The sequence below is a fragment of the Ctenopharyngodon idella genome, chromosome 4 (assembly GCF_019924925.1).
Source record: "Ctenopharyngodon idella isolate HZGC_01 chromosome 4, HZGC01, whole genome shotgun sequence".
In the NCBI taxonomy this organism is placed as follows: Eukaryota; Metazoa; Chordata; class Actinopteri; order Cypriniformes; family Xenocyprididae; genus Ctenopharyngodon; species Ctenopharyngodon idella.
Genome location: NC_067223.1, coordinates 23,647,481 through 23,675,206, shown reverse-complemented (window position 1 = coordinate 23,675,206; position 27,726 = coordinate 23,647,481). Strand labels below are relative to the sequence as shown.

General features: G+C 40.2%; 2 protein-coding genes and 1 long non-coding RNA gene across 5 annotated transcripts in view; all 3 read right to left on the bottom strand.

The window, feature by feature from the left end:
• Positions 1–2,735, bottom strand: part of LOC127511275 (uncharacterized) — a 53,206-nt gene extending 50,471 nt beyond the window's left edge. The window contains exon 1 of the long non-coding RNA XR_007929952.1: positions 2,537–2,735. This is a non-coding gene — a long non-coding RNA (uncharacterized LOC127511275). The remainder of the gene's footprint in view (positions 1–2,536) is intronic.
• Positions 1–27,726, bottom strand: part of LOC127511454 (C-type lectin domain family 4 member M-like) — a 173,901-nt gene that overhangs the window by 81,686 nt on the left and 64,489 nt on the right. The gene's annotated exons all lie outside the window — the stretch shown is intronic.
• Positions 7,825–27,726, bottom strand: part of LOC127511210 (CD209 antigen-like protein C) — a 32,194-nt gene continuing 12,292 nt past the window's right edge. Inside the window, exons 1-4 of one of the 3 annotated variants that reach the window (XR_007929882.1) lie at positions 26,088–26,407; positions 25,740–25,864; positions 8,581–8,687; positions 8,325–8,505 (exon numbers count right to left, since the gene is read on the bottom strand). Coding sequence is in view for 1 of the 3 variants with exons in the window: in XM_051891961.1 (XP_051747921.1) it covers positions 8,342–8,465; positions 8,581–8,687 (231 nt within the window). In the remaining 2 variants the exon portion in view is untranslated. Of the gene's footprint in view, positions 8,506–8,580; positions 8,688–25,739; positions 25,865–26,087; positions 26,408–27,726 lie in introns of those variants that run through there. The other 2 variants (XR_007929883.1, XM_051891961.1) reach the window with 2 other exon arrangements.

Genomic DNA, 27,726 nt, shown 5'->3' with positions numbered 1-27,726 from the left:
GATGTCCTCGTGTACTTTACCCACTGACCCGATACAGTAGTTACTGCCATTATTTACATCTATGGTGAGAATATTAAGAAACTTGACTCATTTACAACACACTTCACAAATATATTTAATATAATAGCTCATTTTTTCAGTTCACCTGAAACTGAAAATCCTGTCATCAATTCCTCACACTCATGTTGTTCCAGTACACAATATTTTTAATGAAATCTGAGAGATTTCTGTCCCTCCATTAAGTCTATTCATCCAAAACTATGATGCTTCAATAAGTTCATAAAGAGATTGTAAATGTAATTCATATGAATTTAGCAGTTTAAGTGTTCCAAAGAGACGCGATCGCTTTATATGATGAACAGATTTAATTTAGTGTTTTATTCACATATAAACATTGATCAGCGGACAAACGTTCGCTGTTTGAAGCAGTTTGAACCGTCAGAGTTTTGGGTGAATACACTTTCGTTGGAGGGACAGAGATCTTTCAGATTTCATAATATCTTCATTTGTTTTCTGAAGAAGAATGAAAGTCTTATGGGTTTGAAAAGACAGGAGGGTGAGGAATTGATGACAGAATGATCAATTTTGGGTGAACTAACTCTTATGGTCTGTGTTGGTGAGTAGACATTCATACTGTGAGCAGCACAACCTTTGGTGCCCAATCTATTTTTCACTCACGTGTTCCTCTTTGTTGTTTATGATGATCAGATCTGCTCCTCTCTCTGTACAGTATCTTCTGCACTCAGTCCAGTTCCTCTTCTCAGAGGAAATGAAGTAAAGACTGGATTGATAAATATATCCACCTGTAAACACAACCAGATCATTGACTAGCACCTTTTCCCACCTGTACTGAATTATGACATTAGTTTATGATAGTGGCACCTAATATATATATTAAGTATATATTAGTATATATAACTAAATGTATATAAAGACAATAAAGATTATGGAATGACCCCATTTAGATATTTAAGTAAACACTTGTACAAGTAATTGCACAATAATTTAACATTACCCATTTCATTGAGCAACTTCCACAGTTCATTTCTCTTCTGATTGAACTGGTCTCTTTCTTTAGTTAATTCATCCCTTTCATTTGTCAAGGCTATGTTCTTGTTTAGTAGCTGGTCTCTCTCATTGGTCAGGTTTTTGTTCTTTATTTTCAGCCCATCTCTCTCTTCTGAGAGGTTGGTGATGTTAGTTAGTAGCTGGTGTGTCTCTTGTGTGTAGTTTGAGCTCTTTGTATGGATGTGGACACACAGCACTATGACTGCAGTCAGCAGAAGAACACACAGCAGCACCAAACACACTGCAGCTGCTCTGGAGCTTCTGATCCTCACATAATCACTTCCTAAAAATGACAGACATCAAGATAAATGTTTTCTCAGTTTCCTAATTGTATGTTTGTGTTGGATGTGTAACTGTATGGTTTCTCTTGGTTCAGTGTTTATATTGCCATGAACAGGCTGAGACATTTTTGTTCACATGATGGAAGCTACGTGTGTTTCTACTCTGTAGTCCTCTGCTATTTGAGACTCTATTTTTAGAAGTTGAGGTCAATAAGTGGCAAAGTATGTCACAGTAAGAGCATGTGACACCCTTCCTGTTAAAACCAATATATTTGCATAACAAAAAGCTCTTCCTAGAGGGCACTATTGTGGTTAGATGTAGCAGCCGGGTTCAAATTAGCACAGTACGTTTATACGTGAGAGAAAAGTCACTTTACTTAATCCAGTGAAATTAAAATTGATGAGAAAATGTATCTTAATTGTGCTTGAAATCTGTGTTCTTCTGTTGCATGTTTGTTTCTATTGCCTGCGATGCTTCTTAATGTAAGTCAATCACATTACACTGAAAACGGAAATGGTCTGAGGTCAGTGTGTCTCAAATCATGTGAGGTGCAATGCTCAAGGAGGCTAGGGTAAAGATTTTGAACTTTATTGACATAATGAGGCTGGCACAGAATGATGCTTTCAATGAGTATCTGAACAATCAGTGATACAAATCTGGTGTCATAAAGGCAGTAAAGTCAAGCCTGTGGTTTCTCTGTTTCTACACCAACACAAAAATAGAGCAGCATTCTCATCAACATTATTATGAAGGCCTCAGGTACGGTGTACATTTTAGGACATCCTCAGACCTCAGTCATATGATGAAAAAGCATCACGCCTCAGACTAAAAGGCTTCAGGTCTCAGGAAAAACAACGTCAGTGTCAGGTCTCGTACAATTAGATATCGGACGAAACGGCCTCAGACAAAAAAAAAGGCATCGGACAAAACTGACTGACCATCCTAACTGAAACACACAGGCTGAGTAAACATTTTAGTCCGTTTTTTTTTTTCTCTCTCCAAAATCATATACAAATGCTTAGTTATTAAATCCTACAATAGCATCAGAAGAACACAAAGCAGAACCAAACACACTGTAGCTGCTTCTGATCTTCACACAATCACTTCTGAACACCACAGGTCTGACATTAGATGACTGAACATGTGCAGACTCTGATGATTTGATCAAAGTAATGAATGTGATTACCTGTACGCTGAAGTGGTTGGAGTGTGTTTGTCTCTGTCCTGAAGTCATGATCTCTCACACATTCTGCACTCTCACAGATTTCCACCATCATCTCCATTCTGTCTGTGTTCATTCTCTCAGACTCAGTCCTGATCACATCTTCATAAATACCATCAGACATTTCTGCTCTTTAACCGTCAAACATTAAATGATCTTGTTCCTTGTTCCTTGTAGATGTAGTCAGCACTCGTCTTCTTTTTAAAGCCAGTGACAAACAAACTTGTGGTCAATGTGTGAAAACAAAAACATGACATCAGACCCTTTGACATGAAACAGTAGTTGTGAGTCTTTCTTCCCTTTTGTGATGTATATCTGAGTGAAACTCGGTCATTGCTGTAATGTCATGTGATTGACAGGTTGTGCCGCTCTCGCTCCAGTAAACACGTCATCAGAGAAGAAAAGGTGTCATTGCAAGAGGGAGGGGAAGTTATTTTAATTTAAGATTATGGGGGCACATGAATTTTAAATGTGATGTGCATTGATAAATCATTCATAAATACTGCAATATTCCATAAAAAAAAAAGAATAGTTGATTTTGATTTCAGTGACATATTCGTTATTGTGGAAAAATTCTTCATTCTTTCAGTGGTGAGAATGTAATGAAACAAACACTCAGGAAATGTCTTTGTATCTGCATTAAACAACCTTCTTGCAAGAATAAAATCAACAGAGTTCTACAGAGAAGAACACCCTCACCCAGTGCGGCTGTCTTATATACCCCTCTTATTGTTCCTTGTTACCCCAAACCAATCATAACACGTTACTATATTAGGATCATAAAAACTGAAAAAAAAAAGAGCGGGGTCTAAATCTTAGCAGATGACCTACTGAAGTCCAAGCTGTCCAGACAAACACATTTGCACCTTTGCCTCACTTCCTTTGTTAGTTTCAGAAGCGTTTCTTAAAAGAGAACAGCATTAGCAGTAATTTTCCACTGAACAAGCTGTTTTAAATGATACACAAGACAGAGAGAAAACAAGTGTCAATGCATCCATTTATAAATCAGGAGAATAAATAATAAAAATAAAATTCCTCTACAACGTTTAGAACAAGCACTGGACTGTGGCAGGTTACTGGGGAAATGCACATTTGGAAAGGAAATATATTTACAGGAACATTTCAGCAGGTTCAAGATGAGATGAGATGTAAACATTCTCAGTTTGGAAATGCACGAACGCACTCCCACACGTTTTTTTTTTTAAAACAAGAACCTTCATCTCGCCATATCAGTCTCACCCATGCTTTCCTGAATTTTTTTTTTTGTGTTGGGAAATCATGAAATCTGAGGTAAGGCAACAAAGAGGCAAAACAAACCAATTTAGTAATGCAGGACGGGGGTGGAAACTTTTGAACAGGATGAAGATGTCCAATTTGTTCTTATTTTGTTGAAATATGTTTTTTTTTTTTAGTACTGTCCTTCGGAAACAACATTAGATACTTACATGTTTCCCAGAAGACAAATTAAGTACAATTTACCTCGATCTTCAAATTCAAAAAGTCTTCACCCCCCGGCTCTTAATGCATCCTGTTTCCTTCTGGAGCATCAATTAATCTTTGAACCTTTTTTAATAGTTGTGTTTGAGTCCCTCAATTGTCCTCAGTGTGAAAAGATGGATCTCAAAATCATACAGTCACTGCTGGAAAGGGTTCAAATATGCAAAAGATGCTTGAAAACTGAAGAATCTGCAGGACCTGGAGGATTTTTCTGAAGAACAGAGCTCAGTTTAACTGTTCAGGACAAACAAGGGACTCATGAACAACCATCACAAAAAAACATCCAGGTAACCACACACAGTATTAAGAACCAGTGGTTCCGAAACTGATGAATGAGATGAGATGAATGATATGAATGAGATCAGAAATATACTGGGGGGGACAAGAACATGAAGTGCTTTGAATGTGATGAGGAATATCTTGTATTGAATACGAAAACGAACGGTTAGCCAATGGAGTCTGTGTAGAATGGGAGTAAAGTGAGAACCCTAGCTGTTCTGAATATATCGGAGCTTATTAATTATTGTATTTGGTAAACCATAGAAAAGAGAATTACAGTAGTCGAGTCAGGAAGTAATGAATGCGTGAACCAGTGTCTCAGCATCATTGATATTTAAGAAGGGACGTAAACGTGCAATATTACGGATGTGAAAGAAGGCTGACTTAGTGAGTGTAGAGATGTGTGGAAGGAAGTAGAGAGATGAGTCGAAGATTATACCCAGGTTTTTAACGGAGGTGGAAGGTCGAACCAAGACTCCAGCAATGTTAACATTGTCTAGACAGAAACAAGATACAGTTTTTGGTGAAGCAACAAGAAGTAGATCTGTTTTATCTGTGTTGAGTTTGAGAAAGTTACTGGTCATCCAAGCATTTATATCATTAATACAAGCCGACATAATTCCAGAGGAACAGCACCAGTACTGAGTAGTTGAGAAATGAGAAGTGAAATAGGCAGTGAGATGACAGGTGCAGTTTTTAAGTAGAGCAGTAGGAGCAGGATCAAGACAACAGAAAGATACGTTTGATTTCTTGATTAGCTCAGAGATATAAACAGGGGTTGGAGGGTTAAAGTCAGTAAAAGTACCAGGTACAAAATCAGAGGGGAAGTCATGCGAGAGGTGAGAGGAGTAAATAGGTGGAAAGAGATCATATATGCGATTTATTTTATTTTGAAAGAAGTGTAAGAATGACTCACAGAGGTCCGCTGAGTTACTCATGACAGGTGCAGGAGGGTTGGTGAGTTTATTGACCACAGAAAACAGTGTTTTAGGACGAGAGGATGCATTAGTAATGAGGGTAGAGTAGTAGCTGGAGCATACAGTATTTAGAGCGGATTTGTATAACTGTATATGTTCCTTGTAGGCAATAAGATGCACATTCAAACCAGTTTTCCTGTAAAGGCCTTCAAGGCGGCGACCAGTAGTTTTCAGTTTGCGAAGTGTATAGGTAAACCAGGGAGATGTATGTGTACAAGTCTACATTTAAGAGGAGCATGTATATCAAGAGAGTTGGAAATGGAGGCATTATATTTGGCAAGGATTTCAAGGGTGCTAGTGTGTTCAGTAATGTTGGACAGATATGTTTGTACAGATTCAGAAAACAGTAATGGATTGATAGAATTGAGGTTACGGTAGGTTATGGTGGATTTCACCCTAAGGCATTTCACAGTTTAGTTCAATGAAGAGGTGATGAGAAAGTCCAATTTGAGAGCCAAACACAGAAACATTAAGTAAACCAGCAGTAGAGACCAAATCCAGTGTGTGATCTTTTAAGTGTGTAGGAAAATCAACATGCTGTACGAGACTGAAACATTCAAACACTGACATGAGTTCACGGGAATCTGCACGATCACTATCAATGTGTTGTTTGAAATCACCAAGTAATATAACTGAAGGAGACATGGCACAGGTAAGAGTTAACAGTTCATGCAGTTCACTGAAAAAATCAGACATTGATTTGGGTGGACGATACAGGAGAACTACAAGCAATGGAGAAGTACCAGAGATTTTGAGAACTAGATATTCAAAAGATAATGTCACATGAAGATCGATAGTATTGAGAGGGATATTGCTGCGGTAGACAGCAGCCAGACCACCACCTCTAGATGTTAAAGGAGGTTTGGCCAGGTAGCTGTATCCAGATGGAGTGAGGAGATTTAGGTGGAAAAAGTCGTTAGAAACTTGCCATGTTTCATGAGCAAAACTTGAAGGATGTTCTAATGGTACAAAGACTTGTTATATGTCAAAAGGGCAAATTTGATTTGTCATGACCCCTTCAACTACCCAGATAGCATGGTGACATTGATACAATGTTGAGTTTTGATCCAATCCATCATTTTGGTTGAGATTGACATTTCATTGTTTAAAGTGTGTGGATCAGCATTGAAATTTCGATGAAAGTCGACAGCACACATGGGTGGACACAGTGACATTGAACAGTGATTTGGGCTGGATTTCCAGAAACCTTCTTATCTCTACGTCATGCTTAAATTATACCTTAAGCTGTACCTTAACGTTAGTTAAGTATACCTTCTGTAAGTCATTCGTTTGTAAGGTTGGTCTGGACCACTCTTAGCAATATCTTATCAGTCAATACGAATATAATTCTGAAGTTGTAATACACCCAGTGTTCAGTTAGGATAATGGCAAAGAATAAAATGCAAAAATTCACTGCTAAATTCAATGCTTGGGCGCTGAGCTAGAGACAGACGCGCTTGTCCTATTCCATACACAGATGTCTAAGGAAGCTGCAATAATAACCCCTTCAATCCTATATAATTGGACAAAGTGTTTTATTCATATCAGATACACAATCTGTATGAAACAATAAAGTTGACTCCATTCTTCTCGCAGTTCACCGGCCACATACTTATGTATTTCGGGGAAAATTTCGTAAATCTTACAGCTCTGAATTGCAGTGCAAACTCATTGTGCAACAAAACACATTCAGCCCTGTAGTTGATGAACACAAGATCATGCAGGTATGTATCTGTGCAGAACACTAGTGGTTGTTTCACAATCAGTGGGGCGCATCAGTTCATGATGGGTATTTTCAACCACTTTAGCCAATTTGCTCTAATCCACAGGGGGCTTGGTTTAGGGGTGGGCCTTCATGATTTTAGCAAGTCTGTTGAAAAATGGTTGAAAAACACCAATTGTAGTTTGAAAATGGCCACTGATTGGTAAACGCCCATTTTGGTTTTGCATGTGCACTTCTCAGGAGTCTAAAAACACAGGTGCATCCTATACTGAAGTCTTGTGTTGAACCACCTGACATAAATGGCTTTCAAACAATGGTGCATCTATCTTATCATTTATCTGTTCCTTTCTTTGCGTGCTTGTTATTTGCACTTGATTTATTGTAACTGAATCTAATAAGATGCATTAATTTAAGAGTTTCAATAAACCATCCATTTTTCTACATTCTTAAAAAGTGCATGTATCTTGCTTTAGACATGAACATGAGCAAGAACGTCATACTTCACACACAGCCCTCGTACTGCATCTTTCCTTTAGTGAAGGTAGATGAGGATGGACAATTAAAAAAATGAGAAGCACCCTCTTGATAAATGTGACATTGATTATACATTGAGTTGTGGTCGATCACCTGACCTGGGACTTGATGCTATCCTGTGCCTTATCTCCTGATCCCTCATTACTGCTTAATTCGGTAATCATTCATATTCCTGAATCTATTAAATTTGAGGAATGTAACTGATCTCCATTCAGTTAATCCTGTTCCCAGTGAAACACAATCACAAAAAAACTACACCTTGTGTTTGAGAAAGTGACTGACATGGATATTTTGTGATATTTAAACAGATTAAGGTCTACATAGGGTCAAGAACTGGCAATAGTTTATAGGTGTTTATTCCTCTTCATGTAGAGTTTAGCTCCAACACACCTGCCTGGAAATTTTCATTTATTCTAATGACCTGTGTACCATTAATAATCACAAGTGCAAGTGTTTTCCTGCTAAAATTGATAACCATCTCTTTAGTTTTTGAGACATTTAAGTCTAATTTCATACTGTTTCACCAAGAGATAAAATCATGCAGAGCTGGACCATATTCCTGGTCAGAGTGTAAATAATGTATTTATTGTGATAAGATGTCCTCGTGTACTTTACCCACTGACCCGATACAGTAGTTACTGCCATTATTTACATCTATGGTGAGAATATTAAGAAACTTGACTCAGTTACAACACACTTCACAAATATATTTAATTGCTCTTTTTTTTCTTTTTCTTTCTTTCTTTTCTTTTTCTGTTTTTAAGTATTTTTCACACAGATACATTTAAAAGCATCATTACAGCGATAATCATACCACCCTGATGAATATAACACAGCACAGTTCTCTTTTTTATATCCATTTGGTTCTCCAGTCGCCCAGAACCTGCATCAACAGATCAGCATTAGATGTTCAGTGCTGCTTTCTGTGTGATATGATACTGACTGTGAGATATGATCATTTATTAGAGAATAATTGGTCTAATTCAGTGATTTCTCACCCAGAGGTCATGTTGGCGCCATCAACCCATTTCCATCTGCCCTCCACATCACTGTCAGTCAGACCAATCCAGACTCCAGTACCATCAGACATCTTTTTAACAAACTCCTAGTAGAATGAAGCAGGAAGCAACATTTAAAGGGTTAGTTCACCTGAAACTGAAAATCCTGTCATCAATTCCTCACACTCATGTTGTTCCAGTACACAATATTTTTAATGAAATCTGAGAGATTTCTGTCCCTCCATTAAGTCTATTCATCCAAAACTATGATGCTTCAATAAGTTCATAAAGAGATTGTAAACGTAATTCATATGAATTTAGCGGTTTAAGTGTTCCAAAGAGACACGATCGCTTTATATGATGAACAGATTTAATTTAGTGTTTTATTCACATATAAACATTGATCAGCGAACATAGAGCAACTTTGTTTTCATGCATTAAGCAAGAACAGTTTTGGGTGAATACACTTTCGTTGGAGGGACAGAAATCTTTCAGATTTCATAATATCTTCATTTGTTTTCTGAAGAAGAACGAAAGTCTTATGGGTTTGAAAAGACAGGAGGGTGAGGAATTGATGACAGAATGATCATTTTTGGGTGAACTAACTCTTATGGTCTGTGTTGGTGAGTAGACATTCATACTGTGAGCAGCACAACCTTTGGTGCCCAATCTATTTTTCACTCACGTGTTCCTCTCTGTTGTTTATGATGATCAGATCTGCTCCTCTCTCTGTACAGTATCTTCTGCACTCAGTCCAGTTCCTCTTCTCAGAGGAAATGAAGTAAAGACTGGATTGGTAAATATATCCACCTGTAAACACAACCAGATCATTGACTATTTTTTTTCCCACCTGTACTGAATTATGACAGTTCTTTGATACTTAAAACTGTGTGTGGGGGTGTGGGTTAGGTTATGGTATATATAACTAGATGCATATAAAGATAGTGCAAGTTTATGGAATGACCCCAATTAGATATTTAAGTAAACACTTGCACAAGTAATTGCACAATAATTTAACATTACCCATTTCATTGAGCAACTTCCACAGTTCATTTCTCTTCTGATTGAACTGGTCACTTTCTTTAGTTAATTCATCCCTTTCATTTGTCAAGGCTATGTTCTTGTTTAGTAGCTGGTCTCTCTGATTGGTCAGGTTTTTGTTCTTTATTTTCAGCCCATCTCTCTCTTCTGAGAGGTTGGCGATGTTAGTTAGTAGCTGGTCTCTCTCTTCTGAGAGGTTGGCGATGTTAGTTAGTAGCTGGTGTGTCTCTGGTGTGTAGTTTGAGCTCTTTGTATGGATGTGGACACACAGCACTATGACTGCAGTCAGCAGAAGAACACACAGCAGCACCAAACACACTGCAGATGCTCTGGAGCTTCTGATCCTCACATAATCACTTCCTGAAAATGACAGATATCAAGATAAATGTTTTCTCAATTCCTAATTGTATGTTTGTGTTGTATGTGTAACTGTATGGTTACTCTTGGTTCAGTGTTTATATTGCCATGAACAGGCTGAGACATTTTTGTTCACATGATGGAAGCTATGTGTGTTTCTACTCTGTAGTCCTCTGCTATTTGAGACTCTACTTTTGAGGTCAATAAGTGGCAAAGTATATCACAGTAAGAGCATGTGACACCCTTCCTGTTAAAACCAATATATTTGCATAACAAAAAGCTCTTCCTAGAGGACACTATTGTGGTTAGATGTAGCAGCCGGGTTCAAATTAGCACAGTACAGTTATACGTGAGAGAAAAGTCACCTCACTTAATCCAGTGAAATTAAAATTGATGAAAAAATGTATCTTAATTGTGCTTGAAATCTGTGTTCTTCTGTTGCATGTTTGTTTCTATTGCCTGCGATGCTTCTTAATGCAAGTCAATCACATTACACTGAGAACGGAAATGATCTGAGGTCAGTGTGTCCCAAATGATGTGAGGTGCAATGCTCAAGGAGGCTAGGGTAAAGATTTTGAACTTTATTGACATAATGAGGCTGGCACAGAATGATGCTTTCAATGAGCATGAACCATCAGTGATACAAATTTGGTGTCATAAAGGCAGTAAAGTCAAGCCTGTGGTTTCTCTGTTTCTACACCAACACAAAAATAGAGCAGCATTCTCATCAACATTATTATGAAGGCCTCAGGTACGGTGTACATTTTAGGACATCCTCAGACCTCAGTCATATGATGAAAAAGCATCACGCCTCAGACTAAAAGGCTTCAGTCATTGGACCGCATTGTGCCTCAGACTGAAAGGCTTCAAGTCTCAGGAAAAACAATGGCTAAGTTTACATGCACCCAAACAATCCATTTGTAATCGGATTGACGGCTCAATTGGATTGAAAAACATTCACGTACACATTAATCGATCCAATCGAGCTCGATCCGAATGAAATTTCGATCGGATTGGAAGGGGTGGTTTATTCCTTTTCTAATCTGATCCAACAGCAAAAAATGACCATGTAAACGCTTGAATCCGACTACTTTCTCAATCGTATTCAGAAGTCTCTGGGGCACATGCGCAGTACAATGTTGACGTCTTTAGTTGTATGCCAACAGGCAGTGGCGTAGCTGTATCCCTTCGTCATTATATTGGAAATCTTTTCATTTTAAAACAAGAAGGGGAGCCAATGGATATCACACAAGAACCAACGTGCAAACTTTGTGCAAGAGTTATGCCGGAGAAAAAGGCTCAACCTCGGTCAGTATTCACTACAGAAAGTGAAAGTAAAAAGTGACGGAGCTGTCTGACGCTGCATTAACGGAGCATATTCTCTCAGAGACGAATTTCAACATAATATGCTGATAACGGCATATAACTGTCTTATTTATTCCATTATTTCTCTTGTGGCCGTACATATAGGCTAGTGAAGGAAATGATAATATTATTTTGTGTTAAACAGGTTGTTTTTTTTAAAGACAATCATTTAAGTAAAGCTGCGCTTAATTTTCATTGATGACTGCGGTGTTAGGAAATATTATACACTTAATCATTTTAATTATAGGCCTATAATTCATTGTATAATAGACCTAAAAAATATTTCAAAGATAGCTAATAGCCTAATCTTTTATTATCCTCACAGCACGTCAGTTATGTGGTGATGCACTATGAAATTATTGCGGGGCTAATTTATTATAATATTAATGTAATAATAAAAGAAGCCAAACCTAATAGTAATGGGCTAATAATAGACTAGAAGAATGTAACAGGCCTACATGGAAATACCAAATCCTTTTAATATTGCCAAGATTTGATGCTTTTGACAATATCTCTGGCTATCGTCCATACATGACTATCGTCTGTTAACGCAACCTGGGTTATCACGTGCCCTGCGCGCCTGTCCGGTACGCCACTGTCAACAGGACAAAATTAACAATGAGCTCTGTTGGTGTCGTCCATGGTTGTCACCGCAAGTGTGATTGATATGACGTCACACACGCAGAGCGCGTGCGCAAATGTTTTAATCAGAATGTATATAAAACACATATAAATGAATATTTGAATCAGATTACAATGTTTAGAGTACATGTAAACAGATCTGCAATCGAATTCAATTCATTCGGGTTGACGAAAATTGGTGCATGTAAACATAGCCATGTCAGTGTCAGGTCTCGTACAATTAGGCATCGGACGAAATGGCATCAGACAAAAAAAAGGCATCAGACGAAACGGACTGACCATCCTTACTGAAACACAGGCTGAGTAAACATTTTAGTCAGTTTTTTTTTCTCTCTCCAAAATCATATACAAATGGTTAGTTATTAAATCCTACAATAGCTTCAGAAGAACACAAAGCAGAACCAAACACACTGTAGCTGCTTCTGATCTTCACACAATCACTTCTGAACACCACAGGAATGACATTAGATGACTGAACATGTGCAGACTCTGATGATTTGATCAAAGTAATGAATGTGATTACCTGTACGCTGAAGTGGTTGGAGTGTGTTTGTCTCTGTCCTGAAGTCATGATCTCTCACACATTCTGCATTCTCATAGATTACCACTATCATCTCCACTCTGTCTGTGTTCATTCTCTCAGACTCAGTCCTGATAATAACATCAGACATTTCTGCTCTTTAACCGTCAAACATTAAATGATCTTGTTCCTTGTTTGTTGTAGATGTAGTTAGCACTCGTCTTCTTTACCAGTGGCAAACAAACTTGTGGTCAATGTGTGAAAACAAAAACATGACATCAGACCCTTAAAGTTGACATGAAACAGTAGTTGTGAGTCTTTCTTCCCTTTTGTGATGTATATCCGAGTAAAACTCGGTCATTGCTGTAATGTCATGTGATTGACAGGTTGTGCTGCTCTCGCTCCAGTAAACACGTCATCAGAGAAGAGAAGAGGTGTCTTTTCAAGAGGGAGGAGAAGTTATTTTAATTTAAGATTATGGGGGCACATGAATTTTAAATGTGATGTTCATTGATAAATCATTCATAAATACTGCAATATTTCATAAAAAAATAAGAATAGTTGATTTTGATTTCAGTGACTTATTCGTTATTGTGGAAAAATTCTTCATTCTTTCAGTGGTGAGAATGTAATGAAACAAACACTCAGGAAATGTCTTTGTTGATTTTATTCTTGCAAGAAGGTTGTTTAAAGAAGATTTCTACACAGTTCTACAGAGAAGAACACCCTCACCCAGTGCGGCTGTCTTATATACCCCTCTTATTGTTCCTTGTTACCCCAAACCAATCATAACACGTTACCATATTAGGATCATAAAAGTTGAAAAAAGAAGTTTAAAACTTAGCAGATGCCCTATTGAAGTTCAAGCTGTCTAGACAAACACATTTGCACCTTTGCCTCACTTCCTATGCTAGTTTCAGAAGTGTTTCTTAAAAGAGAACAGCATTAGCAGTAATTTTCCACTGAACAAGCTGTTTTAAATGATACACAAGACAGAGAGAAAACAAGTATCAATGCATCCATTTATAAATCAGGAGAATAAATAATAAGCAATAAAAATTCCTCAACAATGTTTAGAACAAGCACTGGACTGTGGCAGGTTACTGGGGAAATGCACATTTGGAAAGGAAATATATTTACAGGAACATTTCAGCAGGTTCAAGATGAGATGAGATGTAAACATCCTCAGTTTGGAAATGCACGAACGCACTCCCACACATTTTATTTTTAAAACAAGAACCTTCATCTCACCGTATCAGTCTCACTCATGCTTTCCTGAAATTTTTTTGTGTTGGGAAATCGTGAAATCTGAGGTAAGGCAACAAAGAAGCAAAACAAACCAATTTAGTAATGTAGGACGGGGGTGAAAACTTTTCGTTCATCTGTGAGCTTTAGTGTTAGTGGGTGGTAACTATCTCTTTTAAAATAAGTCACTTAACCCTAACACGTCACTTAACAAGTGTCAGTTATGAACACAATCTCAATAGTATTCATAGGGATTGTACCTACACTTCAAAAAATCTAAGAATTTCATAAATTTATTATTATAATTATCCTAAAAATAGGACACTTTTGTATATTCTTTACATACTTTGTAAACAGGTTTTATATTTGAATTTATGGTTACACTTTATTTTGATGGTTCACTTTAGACATGGACTAACTATAATAACTTTGCAACTGAGTATCAGTAGACTGTTAGGGTAGGGTTAGGGTCTGGATTAGTAGAATAAACTGACATGTAGTTGTAAAGTTACTTGTATTCAGCATCAAAATAAAGTGTCAGCAAATATGAAGCAGACAGTCTGCTGATACTCTAATGAGATACTCTAATATATTACGATCCGTCTAGGTTAAATCGCAATAAATTAAGAAAAGAAAGAAAAATGCCTCCCCCGCCCAGTCGTCAGACCAAAGAAAAAAAATAAATAGATAAATAAATCAAAACCACTAGATTCAGGGTTCAAAAAAACAACTAACGTTTTATTAAGATAAAAGAAAATGAGTAACATTTGAGAATTTCCAGGATAACATAAACCAGTAGGTGCATAAACTTCAGGAAGACCCAAGGCCCAAAATAACAAACAAAACGAATAATAAACAAAAAATATCCAAAATAACTTCCCTCAGATTATCAAAACAAAATACAACAAATTACCCTTACTACACTAACAAAACAGAGCGAACTTAATTTCAAAAGAAAAGGGCAGGTCAACCCTACCTAGCACCATCACTGTAAAGAAAAGAAAATATATAACAGAGTCAAAAATAAATAAAATACACAATATGTAATGGGGGTCTGGCGGCTGGAGAGGAGACAGGAGAAGTGCGACCGGCCCGAAGTCGCACAGCTCAACTGCAGAAAGCGGAAGAGATGGTTTTAAACCCTTATTCAATCGTCCTAAGCCAATCCCGGCAGAGAGAGGTGGAGCCATCCCGCAACCGATTAGGCTACGTGATATCCTGCTTAACACAAGCAAAGCAAAAGAACACATAGACAGAAATAACAGGAAACAAACAAAATAAACAATATACTGAATTACACAATTCCGTAACAAATATGTGCACTAGAATTACACTTGACATACAAACACCTATGAATACTATCCAGATTATATTCCTGCTCTGTAGCAACTACTAAAATGACAAAAGAAACTCACCCAGTTTACCAAGACTCATCTGAAGATCATTTTTCTCCAGTTTTAGCTGGTCTCTCTCATTGGTCAGGTTTTCATTCTTGGATATTAACTGTTGTCTCTCTTGAGTGAACGTGACACACAGCACTATGACTGCAGTCAGCAGAAGAAAACACAGCAGCACCAAACACACTGTAGCTGCTCTGGAGCTACTGATCTTCACACAAACACTTCCTGTTAAAGATGAGGGTTTTCAATCTGGTTTCTAGAGTATTTCTGCTGGTTGCTCGACATTGCTAGGGAAAGTTGCTTCTCATTATCGCTTGTTTCTTGCATATTTAGACTCCCCGTTTAATGAATTTACTCAAATTCATTTGTAGTCCTGAAAGGAAGTCACTTTAGTTTCATATCCAGACTGTGTGAACAGAACGTCTCGGGTTACGTCTGTAACCCTGGTTCCCTGAATAGGGAACGAGACGCTGCGTTGAATCGCATTGGGATCACCTCTGCGTGATTACGTCTTGAAGCACTCGTGAAATCGAACCAATAGTGTGACGGGACGTCAGAGCGGGTGACGTCACGGACCAGGAAACTATAAAGCACTCCTGAGAACAAAGAACGCCAGCTTCTGATGTGGATGAAGCAGACGCTCACAGGTGCGCAGGGAGTATGGCTGAGCAACGCAGCGTCTTGTTCCCTATTCAGGGAACCAGGGTTACAGACGTAACCCGAGATGTTCCCTTTCATGGGAACATCGACGCTGTGTTGAATCGCATTGGGAACCCTATCCCAACTAGGCCATAGGACCAAGTGCCTGTCCTGTTATCTTGGGACGAGAGCACCGCGGACCCCGGAGTGGAGCCCAAGTCAAGGTTGTAAAACCTAATAAAGGTGTGCTGAGATGACCACCCAGCCGCATCACAGATCTCGCTGATGGGAACTCCCGAGAACAAAGCTTTTGAAGCAGCCATACCTCTGGTGGAGTGTGCACGGACAGCCAAAGGTGAAGGCTGTCCGGAGGATTCATAGGCAAGAGAGATGGCCTCGACCACCCAGTTGCTCATTCTCTGCTTAGACGCTGGGCCCCCTTTCTTAGGGGACCCGTAACAGACAAATAATTGGTCGGTCTTGCGCCACAGGGCAGCTCTGTGGACGTAAATGTCTAAAGCCCTCACCGGGCACAGCAGATTTAGTTTCTCCTGATCCGCATCTGAAAAGGGTGGAGGACAAAAGGCCTGCAGAACAATGGGCCCCGGGACATTGGTGGGGACCTTGGGTATATACCCCGGTCTATGATGCAGGAAAGCCTTGACCATTCCAGGCGCAAATTCCAAGCATGAAGGAGGAACAGAAAGTGCTTGTAGATCTCCAATTCTTTGAGAGATGATATAGCCAACAGAAATATAGTTTTCAGAGTGAGGAACTTTTCAGATACTTCCTCTAAAGGTTCAAAGGGAGCCGCAGCCAACCCTTCCAATACAATAGCCAAGTCCCAGGACAGAGTTCTTGTATGCACAGCAGGCCTCAGCCTCTGGGTACCACGGAGAAAACGTATGACTAGGGGGTTCTTTCCCACAGAAATACCCCCCAAAGGTGCATGATAGGCGGAAATAGCTGCAATATAAACCTTCAATGTAGAAGGGGATAGGCCATCCGAGAATTTTTCTTGGAGAAATTGCAGTACATGACTGATGGATGAGTGGAACGGGTCCACCTGAGATAGGCTACACCAAGTAGCAAACAGCTTCCAGTTATATGCATAAAGTCTTCTCGTGGACGGAGCTCTGGAGTGGAGTATGGTCTCCACAACCTCAGTTGAGAGACCGGATTCTATGAGCTCGGCCCCCTCAGAGGCCAAGCCCACAGTTTCCACAACTCCGGGCGGGGGTGAATTATCATGCCGCCCGCTTGAGACAGGAGGTCCTGCCTGATTGGAATCTCCATGGGGGAGCCTTCTAATAGGGACACTAGATCCGAGAACCATATTCGGGTTGGCCAGAACGGGGCTATTAATATGAGATGGACCCCGTCCCGGCGAACCCTCTCCAGAACTCCTGGGAGCAGAGCAATCGGGGGAAATGCGTACAGACGCAGCCTCGGCCACGCCTGTACCATGGCATCCAACCCCAGCGGGGCTGGATGGGTCAGGGAATACCACAACGGGCAATAAGAGGTCTCTTTCGAGGCAAATAGATCGACTTCTGCACGACCGAATTTCTTCCAAATGAGCTCCACCACCTCGGGGTGGAGTCTCCACTCCCCGGGCCTCGGCCCCTGTCTCGACAGGATGTCTGCCCCCACATTTTGATGCCCAGGGATATAAGCTGCTCTCAGAGAGAGAAGCTTCCCCTGGGACCACAGGAGGATCTGATGGGCTAACTTGCACAGCTGGCGAGACCTCAGACCCCCCTGATGATTGATGTAGGAAACCACCGACATGTTGTCTGTGCGAACTAACACATGGTGGCCCCAAAGGTCTGGGAGGAAGTATTTGAGTGCTCGAAATACCGCCATCATTTCCAGCCGATTTATGTGCCAGGAACGATGATGGTCCTCCCAAAGACCCTGAGCCGAGCGTCCACTCATGATCGCCCCCCAGCCTGTGAGAGACGCATCCGTCGTTAGCATTACGCGACGACAAGGAGCTCCCAGCACAGGTCCCTGGGACAGGAACCAAGGCTTCTTCCACATGACTAAGGCATCGCCGCGGAAAGGGTTTCCCCTCGGAGAAAACCCCTTGGTCCTGAGCCACCACTGTAGGGGTCTCATGTGCAACAGGCCAAAAGGTATCACGTTGGACGCAGCTGCCATCAGACCCAACAGTCTCTGAAACTGTTTCACAGTGAGTGACTGGCCTAATTTCACCCCATTCATGGCTGAGAGAATGGCATTCACCCGAGCAGGAGACAGATGTGCCTGCATCGTGGTGGAATCCCAGACTACTCCTAGATAATTGGTAGTTTGTGCTGGAAGAAGTACGTTCTTCTTGGCGTTGAGTCTCAGCCCTAACCTTCTCATTTGTGACAGAACTACATCTCGATGTTGAACTGCTTGTTGCTCTGACTGAGCTAGAATCAACCAATCGTCGATATAATTTAGTACTCGGATGCCCTGGAGTCTCAGGGGAGCCAGAGCTGCATCCATGCACTTCGTGAAGGTGCGGGGTGAAAGAGACAGGCCGAACGGAAGAACCTTGTATTGGCAAGCTTCGCCCCCGAAAGCAAACCTGAGGAACTTCCAATGCGAAGGATGGATAGACACATGAAAGTAAGCGTCTTTCAGATCTATTGTCACAAACCAGTCCTCGGACCTGATCTGTGTAGTGATCTGTTTGAGTGTAAGCATCTTGAACTTGAGCTTTTGCACTGAACGATTTAACATGCGCAAATCTAGAATAGGACGGAACCCTCCATCCTTCTTCGGAACGATGAAGTAACGGCTGTAAAACCCTGACTGCTTGCTGGGAGGAGGAACCCTTTCTATAGCTCCTTTTTGCAAGAGTGTCATAACTTCTTGTTCCATAACCAGAGACTGCTCGGGACCCACCACTGTAGGAAGGACCCCTTTGAACTGGGGCGGGCGAAACCCGAACTGTATTTTGTAACCCTTTTCTATTGTGAGCAGCACCCTTCGAGAAATATTGGGAAGAAGTTTCCATTCTTCTAGAAATTTTACTAAGGGAACCAGCCTCTCGAGGCTGGCCTCTGGTGTTATTTGAGCACCTGATTCGGTGCCCTGAAGTGGCGCACCGGCAGGGAACAGCCGAATCAGACGCTGGCCGACCCTCCTCAGAGGGTCGGTGGGGACCGCTGCGCCCTGAAGCACACGAGGTGGCAGGGTTGGCAGAACGGCCCCCTGAGGGCACCGAAGAGGGGTTAACTTTATAGAATCGTAATACAGGACCCTCTTCGGAGGGGGCTGCCCTCAGAAGCCTTCCTAGCGATAATGACAGTCCGCAGGTCTGTCTTACCTTTGGAAGGCTTCGACTGTGTCGCTCGCCCCGGTCCCCAAGATCTTTGCGGGGGAGCACGGGTGGCGACGCTTTGTTTTTGCTGCGCTCTATGTACAGATGAGGAGCTGGTAGATGGCCGAGGCTGCTCCCGCTCAGCAGCCTCGGCGGGGAGAGAGCGGCGAGGGAGGAACTTTTGAAAGGCCGCTGACTGTTTTTTGGCCTCCTGGAACCTCTCGACGACCGAGGTGGCAGAATCGCCGAAGAGGCCCAGGGGAGACAGTGGCGAATCCAGCAGCATGCTTTTATCTCTTTCCCTGATGTCTGAAAGATTTAACCATAAGTGCCTCTCCGTGGCCACCAGGGCTGCCATAGAACGGCCGATTGTTTTTGCCGTCTCCTTGATGGCCCGGAGAGCTAGATCGGTTGCCTTTCGCAGTTCCTGAATGGTTTCAAAGCTCACCTCACCGCTCTCATCAATCTTCCCCAGCAGGTCGGCCTGGTAGGCTTGCAGGATCGACATTGTATGTAAGCAGGCTGCAGCCTGACCTGCTGAGGCATAAGCTTTGCCCACCAAGGTCGATGTTGTACGTAATGGCCTGGTGGGCAGCGTCGGGGATTTAAGGGACGACGCGGACTCGGGCGAGAGATAGCCCGCGAGTGTCTCTTCAACCCGGGGCATCGTCCCATAACCATGTTGTTTCAGCCCCACGATGTTAGAATATATAGATGTCTGGGGGCTGTAAACTCTATATTGAGCCGGCTTCTGCCACGATCTCGACACCTCGGTGTGGAGATCGGGGAAGAACGGCAATCCCCGACGCTGAGGCTGTGACCGGGCAGGCAAAAAGCGCTCATCTAACTTGCTCTTTTGCCGCATTTCAGGTCTTTCGGCTGGCCAGTCGATATTTAATTTGGCCACCGCCCGCGTCACAACCTCCAACAGCTCCTCATATGCTGGAGATGAGGATGGCGAGACCTCCTCTCCAGCCTCGACGCTCATCACATCCAACTCCTCGGAGCTGGATGGATGAAGCGCCGGTGCCTCTCTCCTGGGGGAAGAAACCGCAGCGCGTGCTTCCACAACCAGAGGAGAGACACTGGGTCTGGCAGGTGAGGGCCGAGATAAGGCCGGGCCCGTCTCTAACCCCTCCACCAGATCCATTTGTGAACCACAGGAATGAAGCCGTCGCTGTGCCTCAGCAGCAGCGGGACCCGATCCCTGGGGAACACTCGCCGCGGCGCCTTCTTTCTCTTTGTCGAAGAACGCCCGGCGTGAACGGAGTATACAGAGCGTTAGCTTCTCACAATGCACGCAGACAGCTCCCTCGAGAGCTGCCTGGGCATGCTCCACTCCCAAGCAAGCAACGCACATCTCGTGTGTATCCCCGCCCGTGATGAAGCGAGGGCAGGGAGGAACACACTTGACAAACTGCTGCTTGCTTGTCGCCATAATAAGTGTCTTTTCTTATATATATATATATATAAGTGCTTGGTGTAACAAAAAAGCTGCTCTTGTCCTCGGACGAAGAGATATTTGTTAGCTGTATATATAGTGGACAGACAACACCAAATAAGACACACGAAAACACAGAGCGCTGCTGAAGACACAGAAGCTGGCGTTCTTTGTTCTCAGGAGTGCTTTATAGTTTCCTGGTCCGTGACGTCACCCGCTCTGACGTCCCGTCACACTATTGGTTCGATTTCACGAGTGCTTCAAGACGTAATCACGCAGAGGTGATCCCAATGCGATTCAACGCAGCGTCGATGTTCCCATGAAAGGGAACCATATTTATCTCTCTAAAACAGGACTGACATCTGTATTCTGCTGTTGTGTGAACGCAGCCATCAGAAGAAAACTAAAAATATTTGTTTATTTATTCAAATAGGAGTTTCAGGAATGAGAGCAAGATATGATTAAGGTTCACTTACAATGTTAATAACGTTTTCTGCTATACATATGGAAACCGTATCAACGCCAACTCACTATTGCATGTGTCCCAATCAGTGGGGCACGTCAGTTCATGATGGGCATTTTCAACCGCTTTACCCAGTTTGCTCTAATCCACTGGGGGCTTGGTTTAGGGGTGGGCCTTCATGATTTTAGCAAGTCTGTTGAAAATGGTTGAAAAACACCAATTGTAGTTTGAAAATGGCCACTGATTGTTAAATACCCATTTTGGTTTTGCATGTGTGCTTCTCAGGAGTCTAAAAACACAGGTGCATCCTATACTGAAGTCTTGTGTTAAACCACCTGACATCAATGGCTTTCAAACAATTGGGTTTCAAACAATAGTGCATCTATCTTATCATTTATCTGTTCCTTTCTTTGTGTGTTTGTTATTTGCACTTGATTTATTTAACTGGATCTACTGTAATAAAATGTGTTAGTTTAAGTGTTTCAATAAACCATCCATTTTTCTACATTCTTAAAAAGTGCATGTATCTTGCTTTAGACATGAACATGAGCAAGAATGTCATACTTTACACACAGCCCTCGTACTGCATCTATTACTCAGTGCTTGCAGAGCACCCGCCTTCTTTGCTTTAGTGAAGGTAGATGAGGATGGACAATTAAAAAAAATGAGAAGCACCCTCTTGATAAATGTGACATTGATATATTAATTGAGTTGTAAGCGATAGGATTATCAGCTGACCTGGGACTTGATGCTATCCTGTGCCTTCTTTAACTCCTGATTCCTCATTACTGCTTAATCCAGTAATCATTCATATTCCTGAATTTTTATTAAGTTTGAGGAATGCAACTGATCTCCATTCAGTTAAAGGATTAGTTCACTTTCAAATAAAATTTTCCTGATAATTTACTCACCCCCATGTCATCCAAGATGTTCATGTCCTTCTTTCTTCAGTTGAAAAGAAATGAAGGTTTTTGATGAAAACATTCCAGGATTATTCTCCTTATAGTGGACTTCAATGGGCTCCAAACGGTTGAAGGTCAAAATTACAGTTTCATTGCAGCTTCAAAGGGCTTTAAACGATACCAGACGAGGAATAAGGATCTTATCTAGAGAAACGATCGGCCATTTTCTAAAAAAAAAATGTAAATATATATGCTTTATATAAACAAATGATCGCCTTCCAAGTGGTTCCACCAAAACCGCATTTTCGTATTCTTCAAAAAGTTTACGCTGTATGTCCTACGCCTTCCCTATTCTACTTACGGAACAAACGCAGCACCAGTGTCAGTTTCATAGAATAGGGAAGGCGTATAGGAATATGCATATACATTTACATTTTTTTTTCGAAAATGACAGATCGTTTCGCTAGATAAGACCCTTATTCCTCGTCTGGTATCGTTTAAAGCCCTTTGAAGCTGCACTGAAACTGTAATTTTGACCTTCAACTGTCTGGAGGCCATTGAAGTAGAGTAGAATAATCCTGGAATGTTTTCATCAAAAACCTTAATTTCATTTTGACTGAAGAAAGAAGGACATGGACATCTTAGATGACATGGGGGTGAGTAAATTATCAGGAAAAGTTTATTTGAAAGTGGACTAATCCTTTAAGCCTGTTCCCACTGAAACACAATCACAAAAAAACAACAACAAAAAAAACTACAACTTGTGTTTATGAGAAAGTGACTGACATGGATATTTTGTGATATTTAAACAGATTAAGGTGTACATAGGGTCAAAAACTGGCAATAGTTTATAGGTGTTTATTCCTCTTCATGTAGAGTTTAGCTCCAACACACCTGCCTGGAAGTCCTGGTCAGAGTGTGAAAGCAAGTAAAGAAGAACAGGATCATCTGCACATTTTACCAAATGACTGTTATGTTGTAAACACAACAAAGGCTCTTTACATTCCTTATAGTTAGCATCAACTATATCAGAAATAGATTGTGCAATTCATAAAATAAAGGGAAATTAAATTAACATCTGGCATATAAGATATAACAATTTAAAGTAGACATGCACAGGAATTACAATGTAGCAATATCTACGTAAGTGCCTTCAAATCAACTTAAATCAAGCAGCAATAGCCATGACCGCATGCTCTTGGTAAAGACTAGAAGGGCCACTTTAATATTTATTTATTTAATTTAATAACTGTATTTGTAGTATTGTAAGGGTAGGTTTAGGGTTGGGTGTAGGTGTAGTCATTAATAACATACAATCTGATAAGTAGCAAATTAATTTACTGTTATTTTATTATGAAATTTTGCCTCACTTCCGAGGACTTAAACAATTATATGCAATACCCCACTTTGAACAGAAGGGGTCACTCTACGACAACTTGTTAATAGACCAAATGCAAAATGTTCATAGAGAACAGCACAATTGTAGATATATAGATTAAATATATACGTAATTTAACAGAATTATAAATAGAGTTAGAATATTCTGTTTTTATAAAAAGTGAATCATATTGTGTTTAGCATATTAACATTTCTGAATGTGACTATGTTTGACAACTGAATTGAGTAGCTCTTAAGTAACATCATGGTTTCTTTTTCAGATTTCAGAGAACCCAAAGGAAAAGAGGCAGTAGTCTGATGTAAGCCAGATTTTGAAAGCTTGAATCGTTGGACCACTTGTAATTATGACATTAGACTTCTGAAATTCATGTTTTTTAAAGTTTGTGATGCTTTTGTCCTTTTTGCACGTCATTTTGTCATTAATTGTGTTAAACTGTCAAACTAAATAAATTGACTAAATTGCTGGAAAGGCATCATTTATATTTTCACGAGTTCACATATACATATATTTAGATAGAGTAAAGTAATGCGTATTTGGCGTGCTGTCCAGGGGGAGGGCTCTGAGCTCGGAATTTTGGCCCGAACCCAGAGTTGGTTATGAGAGATAGGACTAGAAGTGAGGCGATGGGGTGGTGGAGGGATGCTGATAAACTGTCAACGAACAGAGGTAAGTCTGCAGTATATATACCTCTGTTGGTTGATTAGCTGAATGCTTTCCACTTGTGATAATTAGTCTAATTATCTGCACGTGCTCCTCCCGAATTTTGTTAATAAAACATCATTTAAAAGGTTTTCCACATTTTTAAAATGGTCAGGAATTTGGTGACGCACCATTGAAGTGTTGCTGAAATATTAATAGTTAATGTGACTTTGAATCAACATCACATTAACACTGATCAAACAATATTTACCAATGATTATTTTTGTTCATTTCAATATTGATTCAACAATGGTGATGTGGAATCAATCATAGTGTAACGTTGATTCACTGACATTCCCATTGATTATTTTGTTGAAATCTCACCATTGTTTCAACACTAATTGGAATTAATGTTGACGCATCAACATTGTTTCACTGACTGCATTTTATCTGTGTCTCTCACTGTATTGATCTGGTCAATCTTCAGTATATGAGCTGTGTGTCATTAAAGGTTTTATGTTCAGTCTTTGTCTTCATTAAAGCTAATAGTTTTGTGGTCTGAGTTCAAGCTACTGTTGGTTATATTTGACTGAACTCATTGTTTGGACTTTAAGTATGTTAATAAATAATGTTAAATAATGTATTTATTGTGATAAGATGTCCTCGTGTACTTTACCCACTGACCCGATACAGTAGTTACTGCCATTATTTACATCTATGGTGAGAATATTAAGAAACTTGACTCAGTTACAACACACTTCACAAATATATTTAAATTAATTGCTCTTTTTTTCCTTTTTTTTTCTTCTTTTTTTTTAAAAATACTTTTCACACAGATCCATTTAAAAGCATCATTACAGCGATAATCATACCACCCTGATGAATATAACACAGCACAGTTCTCTTTTTTATATCCATTTGGTTCTCCAGTCGCCCAGAACCTGCATCAACAGATCAGCATTAGATGTTCAGTGCTGCTTTCTGTGTGATATGATACTGACTGTGAGATATGATCATTTATTAGATAATAATCGGTTCAATTCAGTGATTTCTCACCCAGAGGTCATGTTGGCGCCATCAACCCATTTCCATCTGCCCTCTACATCACTGTCAGTCAGACCAATCCAGACTCCAGCACCACCAGACATCTTTTTAACAAACTCCTAGTAGAATGAAGCAGGAAGTCACATTTAAAGGGTTAGTTCACCTGAAACTGAAAATCCTGTCATCAATTCCTCACACTCATGTTGTTCCAGTACACAATATTTTTAATGAAATCTAAGAGATTTCTGTTCCTCCATTAAAAATCTATTCATCCAAAACTATGATGCTTCAATAAGTTCATAAAGAGATTGTAAACGTAATTCATATGAATTGAGCGGTCTAAGTGTTCCAAAGAGACACGATCGCTTTATATGATGAACAGATTTAATTTAGGGTTTTATTCACATATAAACATTGATCAGCGGACAAACATAGAGCAACTTTGTTTTCATACATTAAGTAAGATCGGTTGAGCTCTATATATGTTCGATGAGCAGTTTGAACCGTCAGAGTTTTGGGTGAATACACTTTCGTTGGAGGGACAGAGATCTTTCAGATTTCATAATATCTTCATTTGTTTTCTGAAGAAGAACGAAAGTCTTATGGGTTTGAAAAGACAGGAGGGTGAGGAATTGATGACAGAATGATCATTTTTGGGTGAACTAACTCTTATGGTCTGTGTTGGTGAGTAGACATTCATACTGTGAGCAGCACAACCTTTAGTGCCCAATCTATTTTTCACTCACTTGTTCCTCTCTGTTGTTGATGATGATCAGATCTGCTCCTCTCTCTGTACAGTATCTTCTGCTCTCAGCCCAGTTCCTCTTCTCAGAGGAAATGAAGTAAAAACTGGATTGGTAAATATATCCACCTGTAAACACAACCAGATCATTGACTATTTTTTTTCCCACCTGTACTGAATTATGACATTAGTTTATGATAGTGGCACCTAATATATATATATATATATATATTAAGTATATATTAGTATATATAGCTAAATGTATATAAAGACAATAAATTTTATGGAATGACCCCATTTAGATATTTAAGTAAACACTTGTACAAGTAATTGTAATTTAATTTAACATTACCCATTTCATTGAGCATCTTCCACAGTTCATTTCTCTTCTGATTGAACTGGTCTCTTTCTTTAGTTAATTCATCCCTTTCATTTGTCAAGGCTATGTTCTTGTTTAAGTAGCTGGTCTCTCTCATTGGTCAGGTTTTTGTTCTTTATTTTCAGCCCATCTCTCTCTTCTGTGAGGTTGGTGATGTTAGTTAGTAGCTGGTGTGTCTCTTGTGTGTAGTTTGTGCTCTTTGTATGGATGTGGACACACAGCACTATGACTGCAGTCAGCAGAAGAACACACAGCAGCACCAAACACACTGCAGCTGCTCTGGAGCTTCTGATCTTCACACAAACACTTCCTGAAAATGACAGATATCAAGATAAATGTTTTCTCAGTTTCCTAATTGTATGTTTGTGTAACTGTATGGTTTCTCTTGGTTCAGTGTTTATATTGACATTAACAGGCTGAGGCATTTTTGTTCACATGATGGTTTCTCCGTTTCTACACCAGCAACATTTTAGGACATCCTCAGACCTCAGTCATATGATGAAAAAGCATCACGCCTCAGACTGAAAGGCTTCAGGTCTCAGGAAAAACAACGTCAGTGTCAGGTCTCGTACAATTAGGCATCGGTCTCAGGAAAAACAATGGCTACATTTACATGCACCCAAATAATCCATTTGTAATCGGACTGACGGCTCAATTGGATTGAAAAACATTCATGTAATTTTCATGTAAACACCTTAATCAATCCGATTGAGCTCGAATGAAATTTTGATCGGACTGGAAGAGGTGGTTTATTCCTTTTCTAATCTGATCCAACAGGGGAAAAAAAATTACCATGCAAACGCTTGACTACTTTCTCAATCGTATTCAGAAGTCTCTGGGGCACATGCGCAGTGCAATGTTGACGTCTTTAGTTGTAAAGATGTATGCCAACAGGCAGTGGTGTAGCTGTATCCCTTCGTCATTATATTGGAAATCTTTTCATTTTAAAACAAGAAGGGGAGCCAATGGATATCACACAAAAGTGCAAACTTTGCGCAAGAGTTATGCCGGAGAAAAAGTCTCAACCTCGGTCAGTATTCACTACAGAAAGTGAAAGTAAAAAGTGACGCTGCATTAACGGAGCATATTCTCTCAGAGACGAATTTCAACATAATATGCTGAAAACGGTACATAACTGTGTTATTTATTCCATTATTTCTCTCTTGTGGCCGAGTTAGGAAATATAGCCTACACTCTTTCAAAGATAGCTAATAGCCTAATCTTTTATTATCCTCACAGCACGTCAGTTATGTGGTGATGCACTATGAAATTATTGCGGGGCAAATTTATTATAATATTAATGTAATAATAAAAGAAGCCAAACCTAATAGTAATGGGCTAACAATAGACTAGAAGAATGTTACAGGCCTACATGGAAATACCAAATCCTTTTAATATTGCCAAGATTTGATGCTTTTGACAATATCTCTGGCTATCGTCCATACATGACTATCGTCTGTTAACGCAACCTGGGTTATCACGTGCCCTGCGCGCCTGTCCGGTACGCCACTGTCAACAGGACAAAATTAACAATGAGCTCTGTTGGTGTCGTCCATGGTTGTCACCGCAAGTGTGATTGATATGACGTCACACACGCAGAGCGCGTGCGCAA